The 16,446-nt window shown below is 37.9% G+C and overlaps 1 protein-coding gene across 4 annotated transcripts in view; it reads right to left on the bottom strand.

Moving 5' to 3' along the window:
* CDH18 (cadherin 18) overlaps positions 1–16,446 on the bottom strand; it is a 411,562-nt gene that overhangs the window by 112,173 nt on the left and 282,943 nt on the right. For all 4 annotated transcript variants that reach the window (XM_068990438.1, XM_068990439.1, XM_068990440.1 and 1 more), the window contains one exon: positions 10,089–10,276. In XM_068990438.1, coding sequence (XP_068846539.1) covers positions 10,089–10,276 — 188 coding nt within the window. The remainder of the gene's footprint in view (positions 1–10,088; positions 10,277–16,446) is intronic.

Below are 16,446 nucleotides of genomic sequence, written 5' to 3'. Positions count from 1 at the left end.
GGCTCTTTAGCTCTTCTTCACTTTCTGCCAGATTTTTAGTGGAATAAAATTTCCTCACTATTAAAGGATACATTCTTGCCTCTGGCCAAGTGTTTATAATTACATTGAACATGAATTATTAACTTCATTAATTATAACTTCATTAATTCTGGCTACCAAAACTCTTAGTAGTTTTATAATTTCTTAATTCAGACTCACAAAGCTAAAAAACTGAAACACTTGAAACTCTTTTCTTGCAAAATCTTCTCTCATTTCTGTGACAGTTAGAACTGTTTATTCTGGTATAATTCTAACTTCCCCAAGCAGTGGGGCTTCTCTTACTTTTCTTTAGTTACTTTTCAATGTTCTAATGCAGTTCACTGTCACTGATTGGTTCCAATTTTAATCTCAAGTTTTCATTTCTTAATATTATCATATTACTCCTAGTAATTACTTTCACATATCATTGCTCTTTCTTACTTATAAAATCAAACTTTTCCCTCCTTAATAAGAACATATTTCATATTCCTGTAGATAAGTTATCATCTTCCCCATCAATCATTTTCTAGCTAGCTCTACATATTTGGAACATTTTAATTGTTTCTCATTAATCACTCTACTATTCATTAAATCACACTAATATATTCCTTCTCTGGAACTATGCAACCATCATAAATAGACAGATACCAAAAACAGCATTTAGCCAAGTTCTTCTAAGACTCACTTCTTAATGGAGTCCAAGAAGATCCTAAAATTCTGTTTTCTCTCTTTTTTTAATTATCTGGATAACTTTTATTTTTTAATATAAATTTATTTATTTTAATTGGAGGTTAATTACTTTATAATATTGTATTGGGTGTTTTCCTACATAATAAAAATGACTCATAGGACCTCTCCTTCATCCAGTTATTATATTGCATCATGATCCATGTGTCAGCTACAGTCCATGGGATTCCGAAGAGTCTAACACGACTGAGCAACTAACACTTGCACAATGAAAAACTAGAGAGATGCTTACCTTGATATGTAAAACAGAGACGATAAAGAAAGATATGTGTGAGTGAAACCTACCTAGAAATGTTACACTACAAAGACAAAACTAGAATTTTGATAAAAAATGCTTACAGAAGACAGAGGGGGATGTAGATTGCCAAAAGCCATGAATGACAGTCCCTGCCGTGCTGTGCTTAGTGGCTCAGTCATGTCCAACTCTGCCACCCCATGGACTGTAACCTGCCAGGCTCCTCTGTCCACAGGATTTACCAGGCAGGAAGACTAGAGTGGGTTGCCATTTCCTCCTCCAGGAGATCTTCCCAACCCAGAGATCCAACCCAGGTCTCCCACAGTGCAGGAAGACTCTGCCATCTGAGCCACCAGGATGTTTATGAGACTCTGCCATCTGAGCTACCAGGGTGTTTATGCACACGATACCAAAGGGGAAGAGGGATGAGGAGGGATAAATTAGGAAGATGGCATTAATATAAACACACTACTATGTAAAACTAGGTACAACTACTATGTATAACTATACTTTATAGTATGGGCAACTATACTCAATATTTTGTAATATCCTCTGAGGGAAAAATCTGCAGAAGATATATAGATATAGATATAGATAGATAGATATGTTATATATATCTATATATATATTGACAGTTATATTCATATATATATAACTGTCTATAGAAATCACTGTGCTGTATACCTGAAACTAATCTGACATTGTAAATCAGCTATGCTTCAGTGAGAAAATATTTATATCATTCACAAAAGTATACATAGGATGTGCTATTCTTTATGTGACTATAGGTGATATAGATAACGTGAAATAAAGGAAGACAGTAAGATAAGCTCATGGAGTTTTCTGGAAAGTGTAGTTAACATTCCGTGCAAATAGAGGAAGAAAGAAAGAAAAGAAGAAATGTAGATATTGAAGTATCACTGTGCTTATTAGCCAGGCATAACTTAGAGCACTATTTTACTTCATTTGTCTCTCTGTAACAATCACTTTGTAGCACATTAAAATTAAGAAAACTGAAATTAGAGATTTGTGATAATGTCATACATCTGTTACATGGCAAGACCAAAATTTATTTTTCATTCAACAGTAAAGATGGTATTTTCCACTGTCCTTCACTGACTTAAAAACCAAGTTTAAGATTTTAGGCTTAAAATAATAGGCATTGTTTTTGCCATTAAGTATACTTGAAGAAGAAAAGTGGTACTACAGATATTGTTTGCCAAAAGTCATAAAAGAAAATTGGGCTGGAGCCTTGAGTTAAACCAAAAAAATGGAATAACTTCTATAAAGAAAGCAAATTGACATAGGGGCCACAAGAACTGAATCTTAGAGAGGCTACTACAAAGCATATCCCTGGCTACAGAGGCTTATGTCACAGGAAAGAATGCATCAACTTGCATTCATCCCTATCTTTTTCCCCTTTCCACCCAGTCAGGGTCCATTAAACAAGGAATGAAAGTTATCAAAGTGTATTTACAATGTACTGCACCATGGACCAGTGAATTCAACTTGGCAATTTTCTGATGAAGGCATGATATAGAAAGAATGTGCGGATGCTCCTGCAAACTGATTTATAGAGCAGGGCTGATTTTGATCTTTGGGAAGATTAGCTGTTCTGCCTTGCTGGCTCAAGTAAGCTGCCTTAGAGATTAAATAAGGAACAAGTTTGAAAGGACTGTTTTATCTATTTCCTGCCATCTGTATGAGTGCCTCTTGAAGGTTAAAATCCACAGAGTTATATAGCTTAATTTTCAAATTGCAATAGTTTGTATCATTGATATATATATAACTCTAAAATGGATAATCCTAATCTGAAGGATTAAGATTAGATAAATGCACACATTGGATTTTAGAGGAAGTATAGACTATATTAAAAAAATGAATTCAGGAAAAAAAGTGAAAGATAATTTGGACTCATTAAATATCAATGTTATTTTTAGTATTAACATTACCAATTAACACAATTACAACACTTACCTTGAAAATACCTTTTGTGTATGTGTATGTGTGTATGCAATATAGAATAGAGAATGTTAATTACATATAGGTGCACACACGTGCACACATATGATTTTGGCTTCATTTTTCACAAGCAACTTAAAATTAATTGAGGCCATGAAGGGTGATAAGATCCCCATTGTTCTTAATCACAAAATATATACTTATATTTTATATTATATGTGTATTCACACCATCCATGACTTCCCCCACATTTTGTAAAGATAATAAAACTTCTTACTTTATACAAACAATAGTTCTCAGTTGGGAAAGATCCTCTGTTTCCCATTCCCCCACATATATTCCAGCTGCTGCTGCTGCTAAGTCACTTCAGTTGTGTCCAACTCTGTGTGACCCCATAGACGGCAGCCCACCAGGCTCCCCCATTACTGGGATTCTCCAGGAAAGAACACTGGAGTGGGTTGCCATTTTCTTCTCCAATGCATGAAAGTGAAAAGTGAAAGTGAAGTCACTCAGTCGTGTCCGATTCTTCATGACGCCATGGACTGCAGCCTACCAGGCTCCTCTGTCCATGGGATTTTCCAGGCAAGAGTACTGGAGTGGGGTGCCATCACCTTCTCCGATATTCCAGCTAGATCACTCCAAATGTATCTTCAAACATTAAATTCTCCCTCCTATTTGATTATGTCAAAGAAGGAGGCATATTATCATAAATTCTTTCTTTCCATCTGCAATCAATATCTCAAACAGGGTCATCTCTAATTCAGAGCATCTTTTTAATTAAATTACCCTCTCTTTAGCATCCTATTTCTTGTCTCTTGACTTTTTATCCATCTGTTATCAACACACTTTCCATCTCCCAACTTACAATTAAAATATTTGTTTTATGATTTTCTCATTTATTTGCCTCCCTGGCTTTACTACAAAGCTTTTCAAAGAGCATGGTGTGTTTAAACTTTTTTCTCCCATTTCTTTGCCTCCCATATAGAGTATCTCAGTTCAGTTCAGTTCAATTCAGTTCAGTTCAGTCAGTCAGTCGAGTCCGACTCTTTGCGACCCCATGAATCGCAGCACACCAGGCCTCCCTGTCCATCACCAACTTCCGCAGTTCACTCAGACTCGCATCCATCGAGTCAGTGATGCCATCCAGACATCTCATCCTCTCTCGTCCCCTTCTCCTCCTGACCCCAATCCCTCCTAGCATCAAAGTCTTTTCCAATGAGTCAACTCTTCACATGAGGTGTCAAAGTACTGGAGTTTCAGCTTTAGCATCATTCCTTCCAAAGAAATCCCAGGGCTGATCTTCTTCAGAATGGAGTGGTTGGATCTCCTTGCAGTCCAAGGGACTCTCAAAAGTCTTCTCCAAAACCATAGTTCAAAAGCATCAATTCTTCGGCGCTCAGGCTTCTTCACAGTCCAACTCTCACATCCATACATGACTACTGGAAAAACCATAGCCTTGACTAGATGGACCTTAGTCGGCAAAGTAATGTCTCTGCTTTTGAATATACTATCTATGTTGGTCATAACTTTCCTTCCAAGGAGTAAGCGTCTTTTAATTTCATGTCTGCAATCACCATCTGCAGTGATTTTGGAGCCCCTAAAAATACAGTCTGACACTGTTTCCAATGTTTCCCCATCTATTTCCCACGAAGTGATGGGACCGGATGCCATGATCTTTGTTTTCTGAATGTTGAGCTTTAAGCCAACTTTTTCACTCTCCTCTTTCACTTTCATCAGGAGGCTTTTTAGTTCCTCTTCACTCTCTGCCATAAGGGTGGTGTCATCTGCACATCTGAGGTTATTGATATTTCTCCAGGCAATCTTGATTCCAGCTTGTGCTTCTTCCAGTCCAGCATTTCTCATGATGTACTCTGCATAGAAGTTAAATAAGCAGGGTGACAGTATACAGCCTTGACACACTCCTTTTCCTATTTGGAACCAGTCTGTTGTTCCATGTCCACTTCTAACTGTTGCTTCCTGACCTCCATACAGGTTTCTCAAGAGGCAGGTCAGGTGGTCTGGTTCCCATCTCTTTCAGAATTTTCCACAGTTTATTGTGATCCACACAGTCAATGGCTTTGGCATAGTCAATAAAGCAGAAATAGATGTTTTTCTGGAACTCTCTTGCTTTTTCCATGATCCAGCGGATGTTGGCAATTTGATCTCTGGTTCCTCTGCCTTTTCTAAAACCAGCTTGAACATCAGGAAGTTCACAGTTCACTTATTGCTGAAGCCTGGCTTGGAGAATTTTGAGCATTACTTTACTAGCGTGGGAGATGAGGGCAATTGTGTGGTAGTTTAATCATTCTTTGGCACTGCCTTTCTTTGGGATTGGAATGAAAACTGACCTTTTCCAGTCCTGTGGCCATTGTTGAGTTTTCCAAATTTGCTGGCATATTGAGTGCAGCACTTTCACAGCATCATCATAGTCTCTACACTATAGTAAATTTGTTCTTTTCATTGTAGTAGATGTTTCCTTCATGTTTCCTTTCAAGTAGGTAATACAAGTAACTTTTGAGATTCTAGAGAGAAAAACTCCTGAGCCAAATTTTCTGTCATTAATTTCTGTCGTTTTAGTCGGTAAGTCATGTCTGACTTTTTTGCAACCCCATGGATGGCAGCCTGCCAGGCTCCTCTGTTCATCGGATTTTCCAAGCAAGAAAACTGGAGTGGGTTGCCATTTCCTTCAACAGGGAAACTTCCTGACACAGGCATCAAACCACATGTCCTGCATTGGCAGGTGGATTCTTTACCACTGAGCCACCAGGAAAGCCCACACACCATTCTAGTTAGGTTTAAAGGAATGGTAAAGGTGTGCCTGTGTGCTCAGTTGCTCAGTCGTATCCGACACTGAATCTTTACAACCCATGGACTGTAGCCCACCAGACTCCTCTGTCCATGGAATTTTACAGGCAAGAATAGTGGAATGGGTTGCTATTTTCTACTGCAGGGGATCTTCGCAACCTGAGGATCATACCTGAGTGTCCTGCGACTCCTGCATTGACAGGTGGATTGTTTACCACTCAACCACCAGGGAAGCTCCATAATGTGTACCAGCTCAATAAAGATTTGGGAATAAGCTCTTAAAACCCTTCCTGACACAGAGGAAACACGCAATAAATGTGATGTTACTCTCTATTGTGATGAAAATGACATGCTGATGGTGAGCTGAATTAACTTTTATAATCCTAAATGGTTTCATAGATCTAGAATCCTTCATGTTTTTAATGACTATATCCCTTCTATTCAGCCTCCTTGGGAATTTTCACTGATAAAATTCTCTTTTTATTTTGATATTTTCTTCAAAGACTCTCTTTCTTGCCTTCTGCTTGTTTCTTAAATGCTAGTGTTCCCTAGGGTTTAGGATTCATCTTTCAGAAAGAATTATTCATCCACTTACCTGGATTTATTTGAGTAAAGAAGCCATTCAAGGAATGAAAAGCAGACATTCCTTGTTTCATTTTTCAGTCTATAGTATTGTGTTGGCCAAAAAGTCCATTTGAGTTTTACTTAACATTTTATAGAAAGCCCAAAACACACTTTTTTGGCCAATTCAATATATCCATTCATTATGATAGTGCTTATTGAATGCCTATTCAGTGTCAGAAAACATGCTAGATTGGGAATGCAGCAACAAATTAAAAAAATAATCTCATTCTCTTGTAGTTTAAAAATTCATTAGAAATAGAGACATCAAATGAGACCTTGTCACTTCCTGCTTAGATAGCTTCAGTGGCTTTCCATCAGGTTAAATATAACAGAATTCTGTGCGTTTTCCTATGCACTCGCTTCTTCACTCTCTCTACTCCAGAATCAAGGATGTTATTTAGGTTCTCACTGTGCCACATTCCACTCCGTTCAGGTTCTCATTGTGTTTTCTTTCCTCTTCCTTTAATTCTCTCACCTAATTACCTCAAATTGCCAACATCTGCTGGATCATGGAAAAAGGAAGAGAGTCCCAGAAAAACATCTATTTCTGCTTTGTTGACTATGCCAAAGCCTTTGACTGCGTGGATCACAATAAACTGTGGAAAATTCTGAAAGAGATGGGAATACCGGACCACCTGACCTGCCTCTTGAGAAACCTGTATGGAGGTCAGGAAGCAACAGTTAGAAGTGGACATAGAACAACAGACTGGTTCCAAATGGGAAAAGGAGTACGTCAAGGCTGTATATTGTCACCCTGCTTATTTAACTTCTATGCAGAGTACATCATGAAAAATGCTGGATTGGGTGAAGCACAAGCTGGAATCAAGATTGCTGGGAGAAATATCAATAACCTCAGATGTGCAGATGACACCACCCTTATGGCAGAGAGTGAAGAGGAACTAAAAAGCCTCTTGATGAAAGTGAAAGAGGAGAGTGAAAAAGTTGGCTTAAAGCTCAACATTCAGAAAATGAAGATCATGGCATCCGGTCCCATCACTTCATGGGAAATAGATGGGGAAACAGTGGAAACAGTGTCAGACTGTATTTTGGGGGGCTCCAAAATCACTGCAGATGGTGACTGCAGCCATGAAATTAAAAGACGCTCACTCCTTGGAAGGAAAGTTATGACCAACATAGATAGTATATGAAAAAGCAGAGACATTACTTTGCCGACTAAGGTCCGTCTAGTCAAGGCTATGGTTTTTCCTGTGGTCATGTATGGATGTGAGAGTTGGACTGTGAAGAAGGCTGAATGCCGAAGAATTGATGCTTTTGAACTGTGGTGTTGGAGAAGACTCTTGAGAGTCCCTTGGATGCAAGGAGATCCAACCAGTCCATCCTAAAGGAGATCAGTCCTGGGTGTTCTTTGGAAGGAATGATGCTAAAGCTGAAACTCCAATACTTTGGCCACCTCATGTGAAGAGTTGACTCTTTGGAGAAGACTCTGATGCTGGGAGGGATTAGGGGCAGGAAGAGAAGGGGATGACGGAGAATGAGATGGCTGGATGGCATCACTGACTCGATGGACATGAGTTTGGGTGAACTCCGGGAGTTGGTAATGGACAGGGAGCCCTGGCGTGCTGCGATTCATGGGGTCACAAAGAGTTGGACACGACTGAGCAACTGAACTGAAATGAACTGATTTGAAGTATTGTTTATTTCTCTGTTCAACCTCTGCTAACTAATCAGACAGGATTAAACACCCTAGATTTTGTCTTCCCAATAGCACTGTTTAACTCTGTCATGCTGCTGCTGCTGCTGCTGCTAAGTCGCTTCAGTCGTGATGGACTCTGTGCGACCCCATAGATGGCAGCCCACCAGGCTCCCCCATCCCTGGGATTCTCCAGGCAAGAACACTGAAGTCGGTTGCCATTTCCTTCTCCAATGCATGAAAATGAAAAGTGAAAGTGAAGTTGCTCAGTCATGTCTGACTCTTCGCGACCCCATGGACTACAGCCCGCCAGGCTCCTCAGTCCATGGGACTTTCCAGGCAAGAGTACTGGAGTGGGTTGCCATTGCCTTCTCTGAACTCTCTGTCATAGATCACTTTTATTATCCATCTAAGAGTGCATGTGATAGTCTATTGGTGTCTCTCTGCTTCCACAGGTGGGAAGCGCTAAGCAGGCTGAGACTGCTCAGGCTTTCATGGCTCATGTAGAACACAATTCCTGGCACTTAAGAGATACTTAAAACTCAATATTTGTTAAACTAAAGATGTGAAAATTAACTCTTTTATCAATACATTTTTTATCCAATTTTGACAATTTCAGAAAGATTAAAATGAGAAGATATTTAGGTGAAGAATCAATATCATATATATATCAGTGATGACTATTTCATAAGTATTTGCACACTTTAAACTCTGCTTCTCAGTGCCCTTTTGTGACATACAAAAGACATATTAATCTTCAATCTTAAATCAATATAAAATTATGATTATTAGAAGAATAAATGAGATTTTACATAGTGCAAAGATAAATATATATACAAAAACACACAGATATCTAGACAGTTAGCTAGATAATGTAATAAATGACAACTAGATTCAAATAGATAAATAGATGATTGATAGACTGACATATTGATAGATTCACTTCACTGTTACAGTGTGTGTCCTTAGTTGTTCAGCCGTGTCTGACTCTTTGTGACCCCATGGACTATGACCTACCAGGCTCCTTTGTCCATGGGGATTCTCCAGGCAAGAATACTGGAATGGGTTTCCATGCCCTCTTCCAGGGGATCTTCCCAATTCAGGGATAGAACCCAGGTCTCCCACGCTGAAGGTAGATTCTTTATCATTTGAGCCATCAGAATATAATTTTTCAGCCTTTGTTCTCAACATACTATACAGTAAAATCATCCAGAGTACTTGTTAAAAAGACTAATTCCCCACTCCCATTCCAGCCTTTCTGAATCAAAATATAATGAAGGTAAGTCCTAGGGACTTGCGTGTTACTAGATTTTCAAGCTGAAATTGTTAAACATTTAAACACTGAGGCATACTGCTTTAGAAGTTACATTTAAATTCTCCTTTGCTAATTGCCTGTGTTCTACTTCATTCTTATAGAGGCATGAGCATAGTGTTCTCTTAAAAGCAAAAGGCAGTAGATTTAGTCTGGTGACAAATTCTCAGGAATAAAACAGAATGAGGGTAATGAGAAGTAAATGACTTCACTAAAAGGTCCATGACCATCAAGCAGGAAAGTCTTATAATGCTACTTTTATTAGCATAACATAAAATAATGATATTAATAGAACTGGAATTCATGATAACTATGTTATCTGAAAATAAAAATAAGGGAATACATTCATAGTGTATTCTACATCTGATCTTCCCACCATACTAAAACAGATAGGGCTTCCCTGGTGGCTCAGATAGTAAAGAATCTGCCTGCAGGAAGATACACTGGAGGAGGAAATGGCAACCCACTCCAGTATTCTTGACTGAGGAATCCCATGGACAGAGAAGCCCTGGTGGGCTACAGTCCTTGGCGTTGTGGAGTCGGACACAACTCAGCAACTAACACTTAAGAAATGATTTAAACAGTTAGACATAATCATAATTAAAATGTAATTACACATTAAAGAGGAAATACTTTGTCATTTTAATGACTTGAAAATATACATTATTAATACCTTGCCAAATTTGCTTTCATAGAAAAATGAGTGAATTGCCTAGCTTACTAAGTATTTTTACCTTTTTTAAGGAAAGGATCCCTTCTCTTGTCTCTTTGTCAGTGGAGATGGAGAATATGCCAACGCCGTCGCCATCAATGATGGAATATGTCATGTCCGCATTCGAGCCAGTGTCTGCATCATTTGCCTTGATTTTCCCAACAGCTGAACCAACTTGAGCTGACTCAGGAACATACAGCTGATAGTGCTCTGAAAAAATATTTTATATTAAAATTATTTGCTATAATAATGGTCATAAAACAACAATCATTTCATTAAAAGACACTGAAATATTTAGGCCACACATCTATTTATGTTTACATCTATTTCAGCAATGTTCACATTTCCCTATAGGCACTTATAATAGATATTAAGCATAATGTACATGTTGTCACCAATTGTTTTATTGAGAAGTTAGAAACATCTATCACAGTGATTTATTTATTATATAAATCTTCAATTTGCAATTTTTTAAGGAATCTCCACACTGTTCTCCATAGTGGCTGTACTAGTTTGCATTCCCACCAACAGTGTAAGAGGGTTCCCTTTTCTCCACACCCTCTCCAGCATTTATTGCTTGCAGGCTTTTGGATCGCAGCCATTCTGACTGGTGTGAAATGGTACCTCATTGTGGTCTTGATTTGCATTTCTCTGATAATGAGTGATGTTGAGCATCTTTTCATGCGTTTGTTAGCCATCTGTAAGTCTTCTTTGGAGAAATGTCTATTTAGTTCTTTGGCCCATTTTTGATCGGGTCATTTACTTTTCTGGAATTGAGCTGCATAAGTTGCTTGTATATTTGTGAGATTAGTTGTTTGTCAGTTGCTTCATTTGCTATTATTTTCTCCCATTCAGAAGGCTGTCTTTTCACCTTGCTTATATTTTCCTTTGTTATGCAGAAGCTTTTAAATTTAATTAGAGCCCATTTGTTTATTTTTGCTTTTATTTCCAGAATTCTGGGAGGTGGATCATAGAGGATCCTGCTGTGATTTATGTCGGAGAGTGTTTTGCCTATGTTCTCCTCTAGGAGTTTTATAGTTTCTGGTCTTATGTTTAGATCTTTAATCCATTTTGATTTTATTTTTGTGTGCCATATGACCCAGCAATCCCACTGCTGGGCATACACACCGAGGAAACCAGAATTGAAAGAGACACGGGTACCCCAATGTTCATTGCAGCACTGTTTATAATAGCCAGGACATGGATACAGTCTAGATGTCCATCAGCAGATGAATGGATAAGAGAGCTGTGGTACATAAACACAATGGAGTATTACTCAGCCATTAAAAAGAATACATCTGAATCAGTTCTAATGAGATGGATGAAACTGGAGCTGATTATACAGAGTGAAGTAAGCCAGAAAGAAAAACACCAATACAGTATACTAACACATATATATGGAATTTAGAAAGATGGTAATGATAACCCTGTATGCGAGACAGCAAAAGAGACACAGATGTATAGAATGGACTCTTGGACTCTGAGGGAGAGGGAGAGGGTGGGACGATTTGGGAGAATGGCACTGAAACATGTATACTATCATGTAAGAAACGAATTGCCAGTCTATGTTCAATACAGGATACAGGATGCTTGGGGCTGGTGCACGGGGATGATGAGATGATATGGGTGGGAGGTGGGAGGGGGGTTCAGCATTGGGAACTCATGTACACCCATGGTAGACTCATGTCAATGTATGGCAAAACCAATACAGTATTGTAAAGTAAAACTAAAAATTAAAAAATATATATATAAAGCTTCAAATAACTATATAACAGAAACTTTTAATTAAAATGTAATTTTATAAAAAATTTCAACCAAGGTTAAATTAATGAGATTTAACACTATCAGTTCAGTTCAGTTCAGTTCAGTCACTCAGTTGTGTCTGACTCTTTGTGACCCCATGAATCAAAGCACGCCAGGCCTCCCTGTCCATCACCAACTCCCAGAGTTCACTCAGACTCACGTCCATTGAGTCAGTGATGCCATCCAGCCATCTCATCCTCTGTCGTCCCCTTCTCCTCCTGCCCTCAATCCCTCCCAGCATCACTATACATAAATACAATTAGGCCATATAGATAGGTGAATGTAAAACATCTATAAAAATAATGTCTGAGTTAATTTTTTTTTAGTTTTGGTATGATATTTCATTTTTTTGGTTAGTGCATCTGTAAGTGTATGGAGTATTCTAATTTTCTTCTAAAGGTAAAATTGCATGTTTTAAAGTGCTATATGTTGTTATTCAGTCATTAAGTCATGTTCAATTCTTTACAACTCCATGGACTACAGCATGTCAGGCTTCCCTGTCCTTCAGTATCTCCCAGAGATTGCTCAAGTTCATGTCCATTGAATTGGTGATGCCTTCCAACCATCTCATTCTCTGTCAATTGTTCTCCTCCTGACCTCAATCTTTCCCACTATCAGGGTCTAATCCAATGTGTTGGCTCATTGCATCACATGGCCAAAGTATTGGTCCTCAGCTTCAGCATCAGTCCTTCCAATGTGAATATTCAGGGTTGATTTCATTTAGATTGACTGGTTTGATCTCCTTCTGTCCAATAGGCTCTCAAGGGTCTTTTCCAGCACCTACATCAAGATACTGAAAACTGTTTTTATATGCGTGTCTATATGTATCTGCTTGTTATTCAACAAAGATTTTTCCCAGTTTTATAAATTTGTTTACCCTATACTTGACTTCAAATATTACTTTTTTAGTTCAACAGCCCTCCCCAACATAACAGTTCATGAGTAGAGCACCTTCTGTGAAACATGATCCCCTGATATTAATCATGTGCTTTGACCAGGATCTGTCAGATTGCTAAACGTACCATATTCCTCTTAAAAAAGTTATTTGACCTGGGAAAAGCATGAGACCCACAATTTTATAGGACTCCACCATTCTTCTCACAGTTGATGGATGCAAGGATAGGCAGTTGATTCATAATGATTCACAAGGAGATTCCATTCCCCAAAATGTTCAAACTGGAGCTCATCTCTCTTCGCTGTGATACACTGAAAGAAGCTTTTGACAATAGGTGTGCTTCCAAAATTCATGTTGGAATAACTAATCTAAGGTCTGTAATAAATTTTTTGAATCCTTAAAAATGTTACAATATTCCTGAAAGTGAAAGTTTTAGTCACTCGGTCATATCTAACTCTTTGCAACCCCATGGACTGTAGTCTGCCAGGCTCCTCTGTCCATGGGATTTTCCAGGCAAGAATACTGAAGTGGGAGCCATTCCCTTCTCCTGGAGAAGGAAATGGCAACCCACTCTAGTACTCTTGCCTGGAAAATCCTATGGACAGAGAAGCCTGGTAGGCTACCATCCATGGGGTCACAAAGAGTCGGACACAACTGAGTGACTTCACTCATCACTTCCAAGATACGCTTATGAAAGCGCTGTGGTTTCTTTCATGAGTATTATTTTTCAAGTTCCCTTAGATTGCTTCCCTGGGGGAAACTATCTATGATGTTGCACTGAAGCCCTATGGAGTGTACCATATGACAAGTGACTGAAAACTGGCAACAGTGATGTTAGTAAGCTGGAAGCAAAAACCATCCCTGCCTCCCCCAGAAAAGTTTCTGATTATGATCACAGCCTCTGCTGCCAAACATACTGGGATCTAATAAACCTGAATCTGAAGTACCCAGCTAAGTCAAACCTAGATTCCTGACCTCCAGAAATCATGAGGTAATAAATATTGGGTTGTTTAAGCACCTCAATTGGATGATTTGCAATACAGCAATAGATCATTCATATACAGCAGCCTTGTAGTTGTCAGTGATTTGACAGACATAAGGGACCCTATTTAGTTCTTTCCTTTCTGTGTTGCTTTGCATAATGCTTGGGGAAATTAAAAGCAAAATTGAAACAAAAATCCAAACAAGCAAACGAAACATGATAAGCAGTTACTCTTGGAGCAAAGTTTTCAAATGTCTTTTAATCTCCCAATTTTATTTTGTAAAGAAATAAATTATTGCTGTTATAGCCAGTGCTCAAGGTGAAATACTTATAATCAAACTATCAGCTCATCCTCCTAGACAATTGTCCCCAACCTTTTTAGCACCAGGCACCCATTTCATGGAAAACAATTTTTCCATGGACTGGTGGTGGAGGTTGGTTTGGGGATGATTCAAGCACATTATATTTATTGAGCATTCGATTTCTAATGCTGCTGCTAATCTGACAGGAGGTACTGGTCCTCTGGCTAGAAGTTGGGGACCTCTGGGTTAGAGGATACCATGAAGTAGGTGCATGCTTAGTCATGTCTAACTCTTTGAAACTCCATGGACTATATTCTGCCAAGGTCTTCTTTCCATGGGATTCCTAGGCAAGAATACTGGAGTGGGTTGCCATTTCCTTCTCCAGAGGATCTTCCCAACCCAGGGATTGAACACATGCTGCCAGCTGTTACTGCATTGCAGACAAATTCTTTACCACTGAGCCACCTTGGAAGCCCCTAGAAGACACCATACATTCAGTAATTACACTCTTTGCTTTTTTTTTTTACCAAACGGAGTTGAAAATTTCTTTCCACATAAAAACCTACACATGGACTTTTATAGCATCTTTATTCATCACAGATAAAACCTGGAAGTCATCATTTATTTTTGCTTTTATTGCCTATGTTTTGTGCCATATTCACGAAATTTTTGCCAAGACCGATGTCAAGAATCCTTTTCCCTCTGTGTCCAATGGATGTAAAATTTCAATCATACTCTCTCTTGTGTGTGTCAGTCATGTACGATTCTTTGGGACCAGATGAATTGTATCCCATGATGCTCCTCTGTCCATAGGATTATCCCAGCAAGAATACTGGAGTGGGTTGTCATTTCCCACTTCAGGGGATCTTCCTGAGGATTGAACCCGTGTCTCCTGCATTTTCTGGTGGATTCTTTACCACTGAGCCACCTGGGAAGCTGACTCAATTTTATCAGATGATTTAATAATTCTAGAGACCTGCTGTATGACATGGTGCCTACAGTTAACAATGTAGTTTGTGGTTTTCAAAATATGGGACTACAGCAAACTAAAAGAGTTCTGCACAGCAAAGCAGATAATCTACCAAAAAAAAAAAAAAAAGGCAATGCAGAGGATTCATGGAAATATTTGCAAACTTACAAAATATATAAATAACTCCTACAACTCAAGCAAAACAAAACAGAAACAACGATTTTAAAAATGCACAAATGATTTGAGCAGATATTTCTCAAAAAAAAGACATAAAAATAGGCAACAGTTATATGAAAATATGCTCAACATCATTAATTATCAGGGAAACACAAATTAACACTTTAGTGAGAGATAACCTCAAACCTGTTAGGTTGGCTATTGTTGGCAAAACAGAAAATAAAAAGTGTTGGCATGGTTTTGGAGCAATTGAAATCCTTGGACACTCTTGGTGGGAAAGTAAAATGGTGTAGCAGCTATATAAAAGAGTATGGAGTTCCTTGAAAAGAGTAAAAATAGAACTACAACATGATCCAGAAATCCTACTTCAGGGTACATATTCCAAGGAATTGAAATTACAATCTCAAAGAGATGTCTGTGTCCTTATGGTATCTGCAGCACTATTCACAATGGCCAAGATAACAGAAACAACATGTATTCATGTCTATTTTATTCATAACTGAATAAAAATAATGAATAAAGAAATTGTCCAATAAGATAAAAATATCAGCAATTTGGGAAACAGAATTATTGAATGTATAGTGGGTATGTGTGTATATATGCTATTCTAGTGAGATAATTATAGAATTACTAGAAGAGAAAATTTAAAACAGAGATATTATGATAAATGGATATGAATTCAATGAACTTTTGAACTCTCTGACAACAAAGATCACTAAGAATATAAAAATAAAGTTACTAGGATTTAAATGATTTCAAGGAAACCAACATCTTTGGGATCCAGATGCTTTTAAAGTAGAAAGCATATTCTAAAAAGAGCCCAGGACACTTAATGCTCAAATATTTTATTAACATTTATGTTAAACATAAATATTTACACATTCCTTTGAAATTTAATTCTAAATATATTTTTTATGTTTGATCACATTTTAAGATACTATGGTTAACCTTGGGAGGAAATATCTAAAATTATCCTAAAATAACAAGAGATTTTAGAGGAAACTTTAGACACTAGTTATAACAAAATCACACAATGATCAATTATGAAGACATACAGCATGTAGAGCCACCTTTAAGAATTCTGACAACTGAAGGTCAACAGTCCAAAAATCATTAGGTTACTATAATAATGATAATACATGAATTTTCATTTGCCTGTTATTTTATGAAAATTAGAATTCCCTTTAGGAGTAAAAACACTTGGGAGAATCTTTAAAGGATATAGTTCAAATGTATTTAGATATCTTTGAC

Source organism: Capricornis sumatraensis, chromosome 18 (assembly GCF_032405125.1).
Source record: "Capricornis sumatraensis isolate serow.1 chromosome 18, serow.2, whole genome shotgun sequence".
Classification (NCBI taxonomy): Eukaryota; Metazoa; Chordata; class Mammalia; order Artiodactyla; family Bovidae; genus Capricornis; species Capricornis sumatraensis.
The sequence above is the reverse complement of the archived record's forward strand: the minus strand, read 5'-3'. Positions and strand labels throughout refer to the sequence as shown.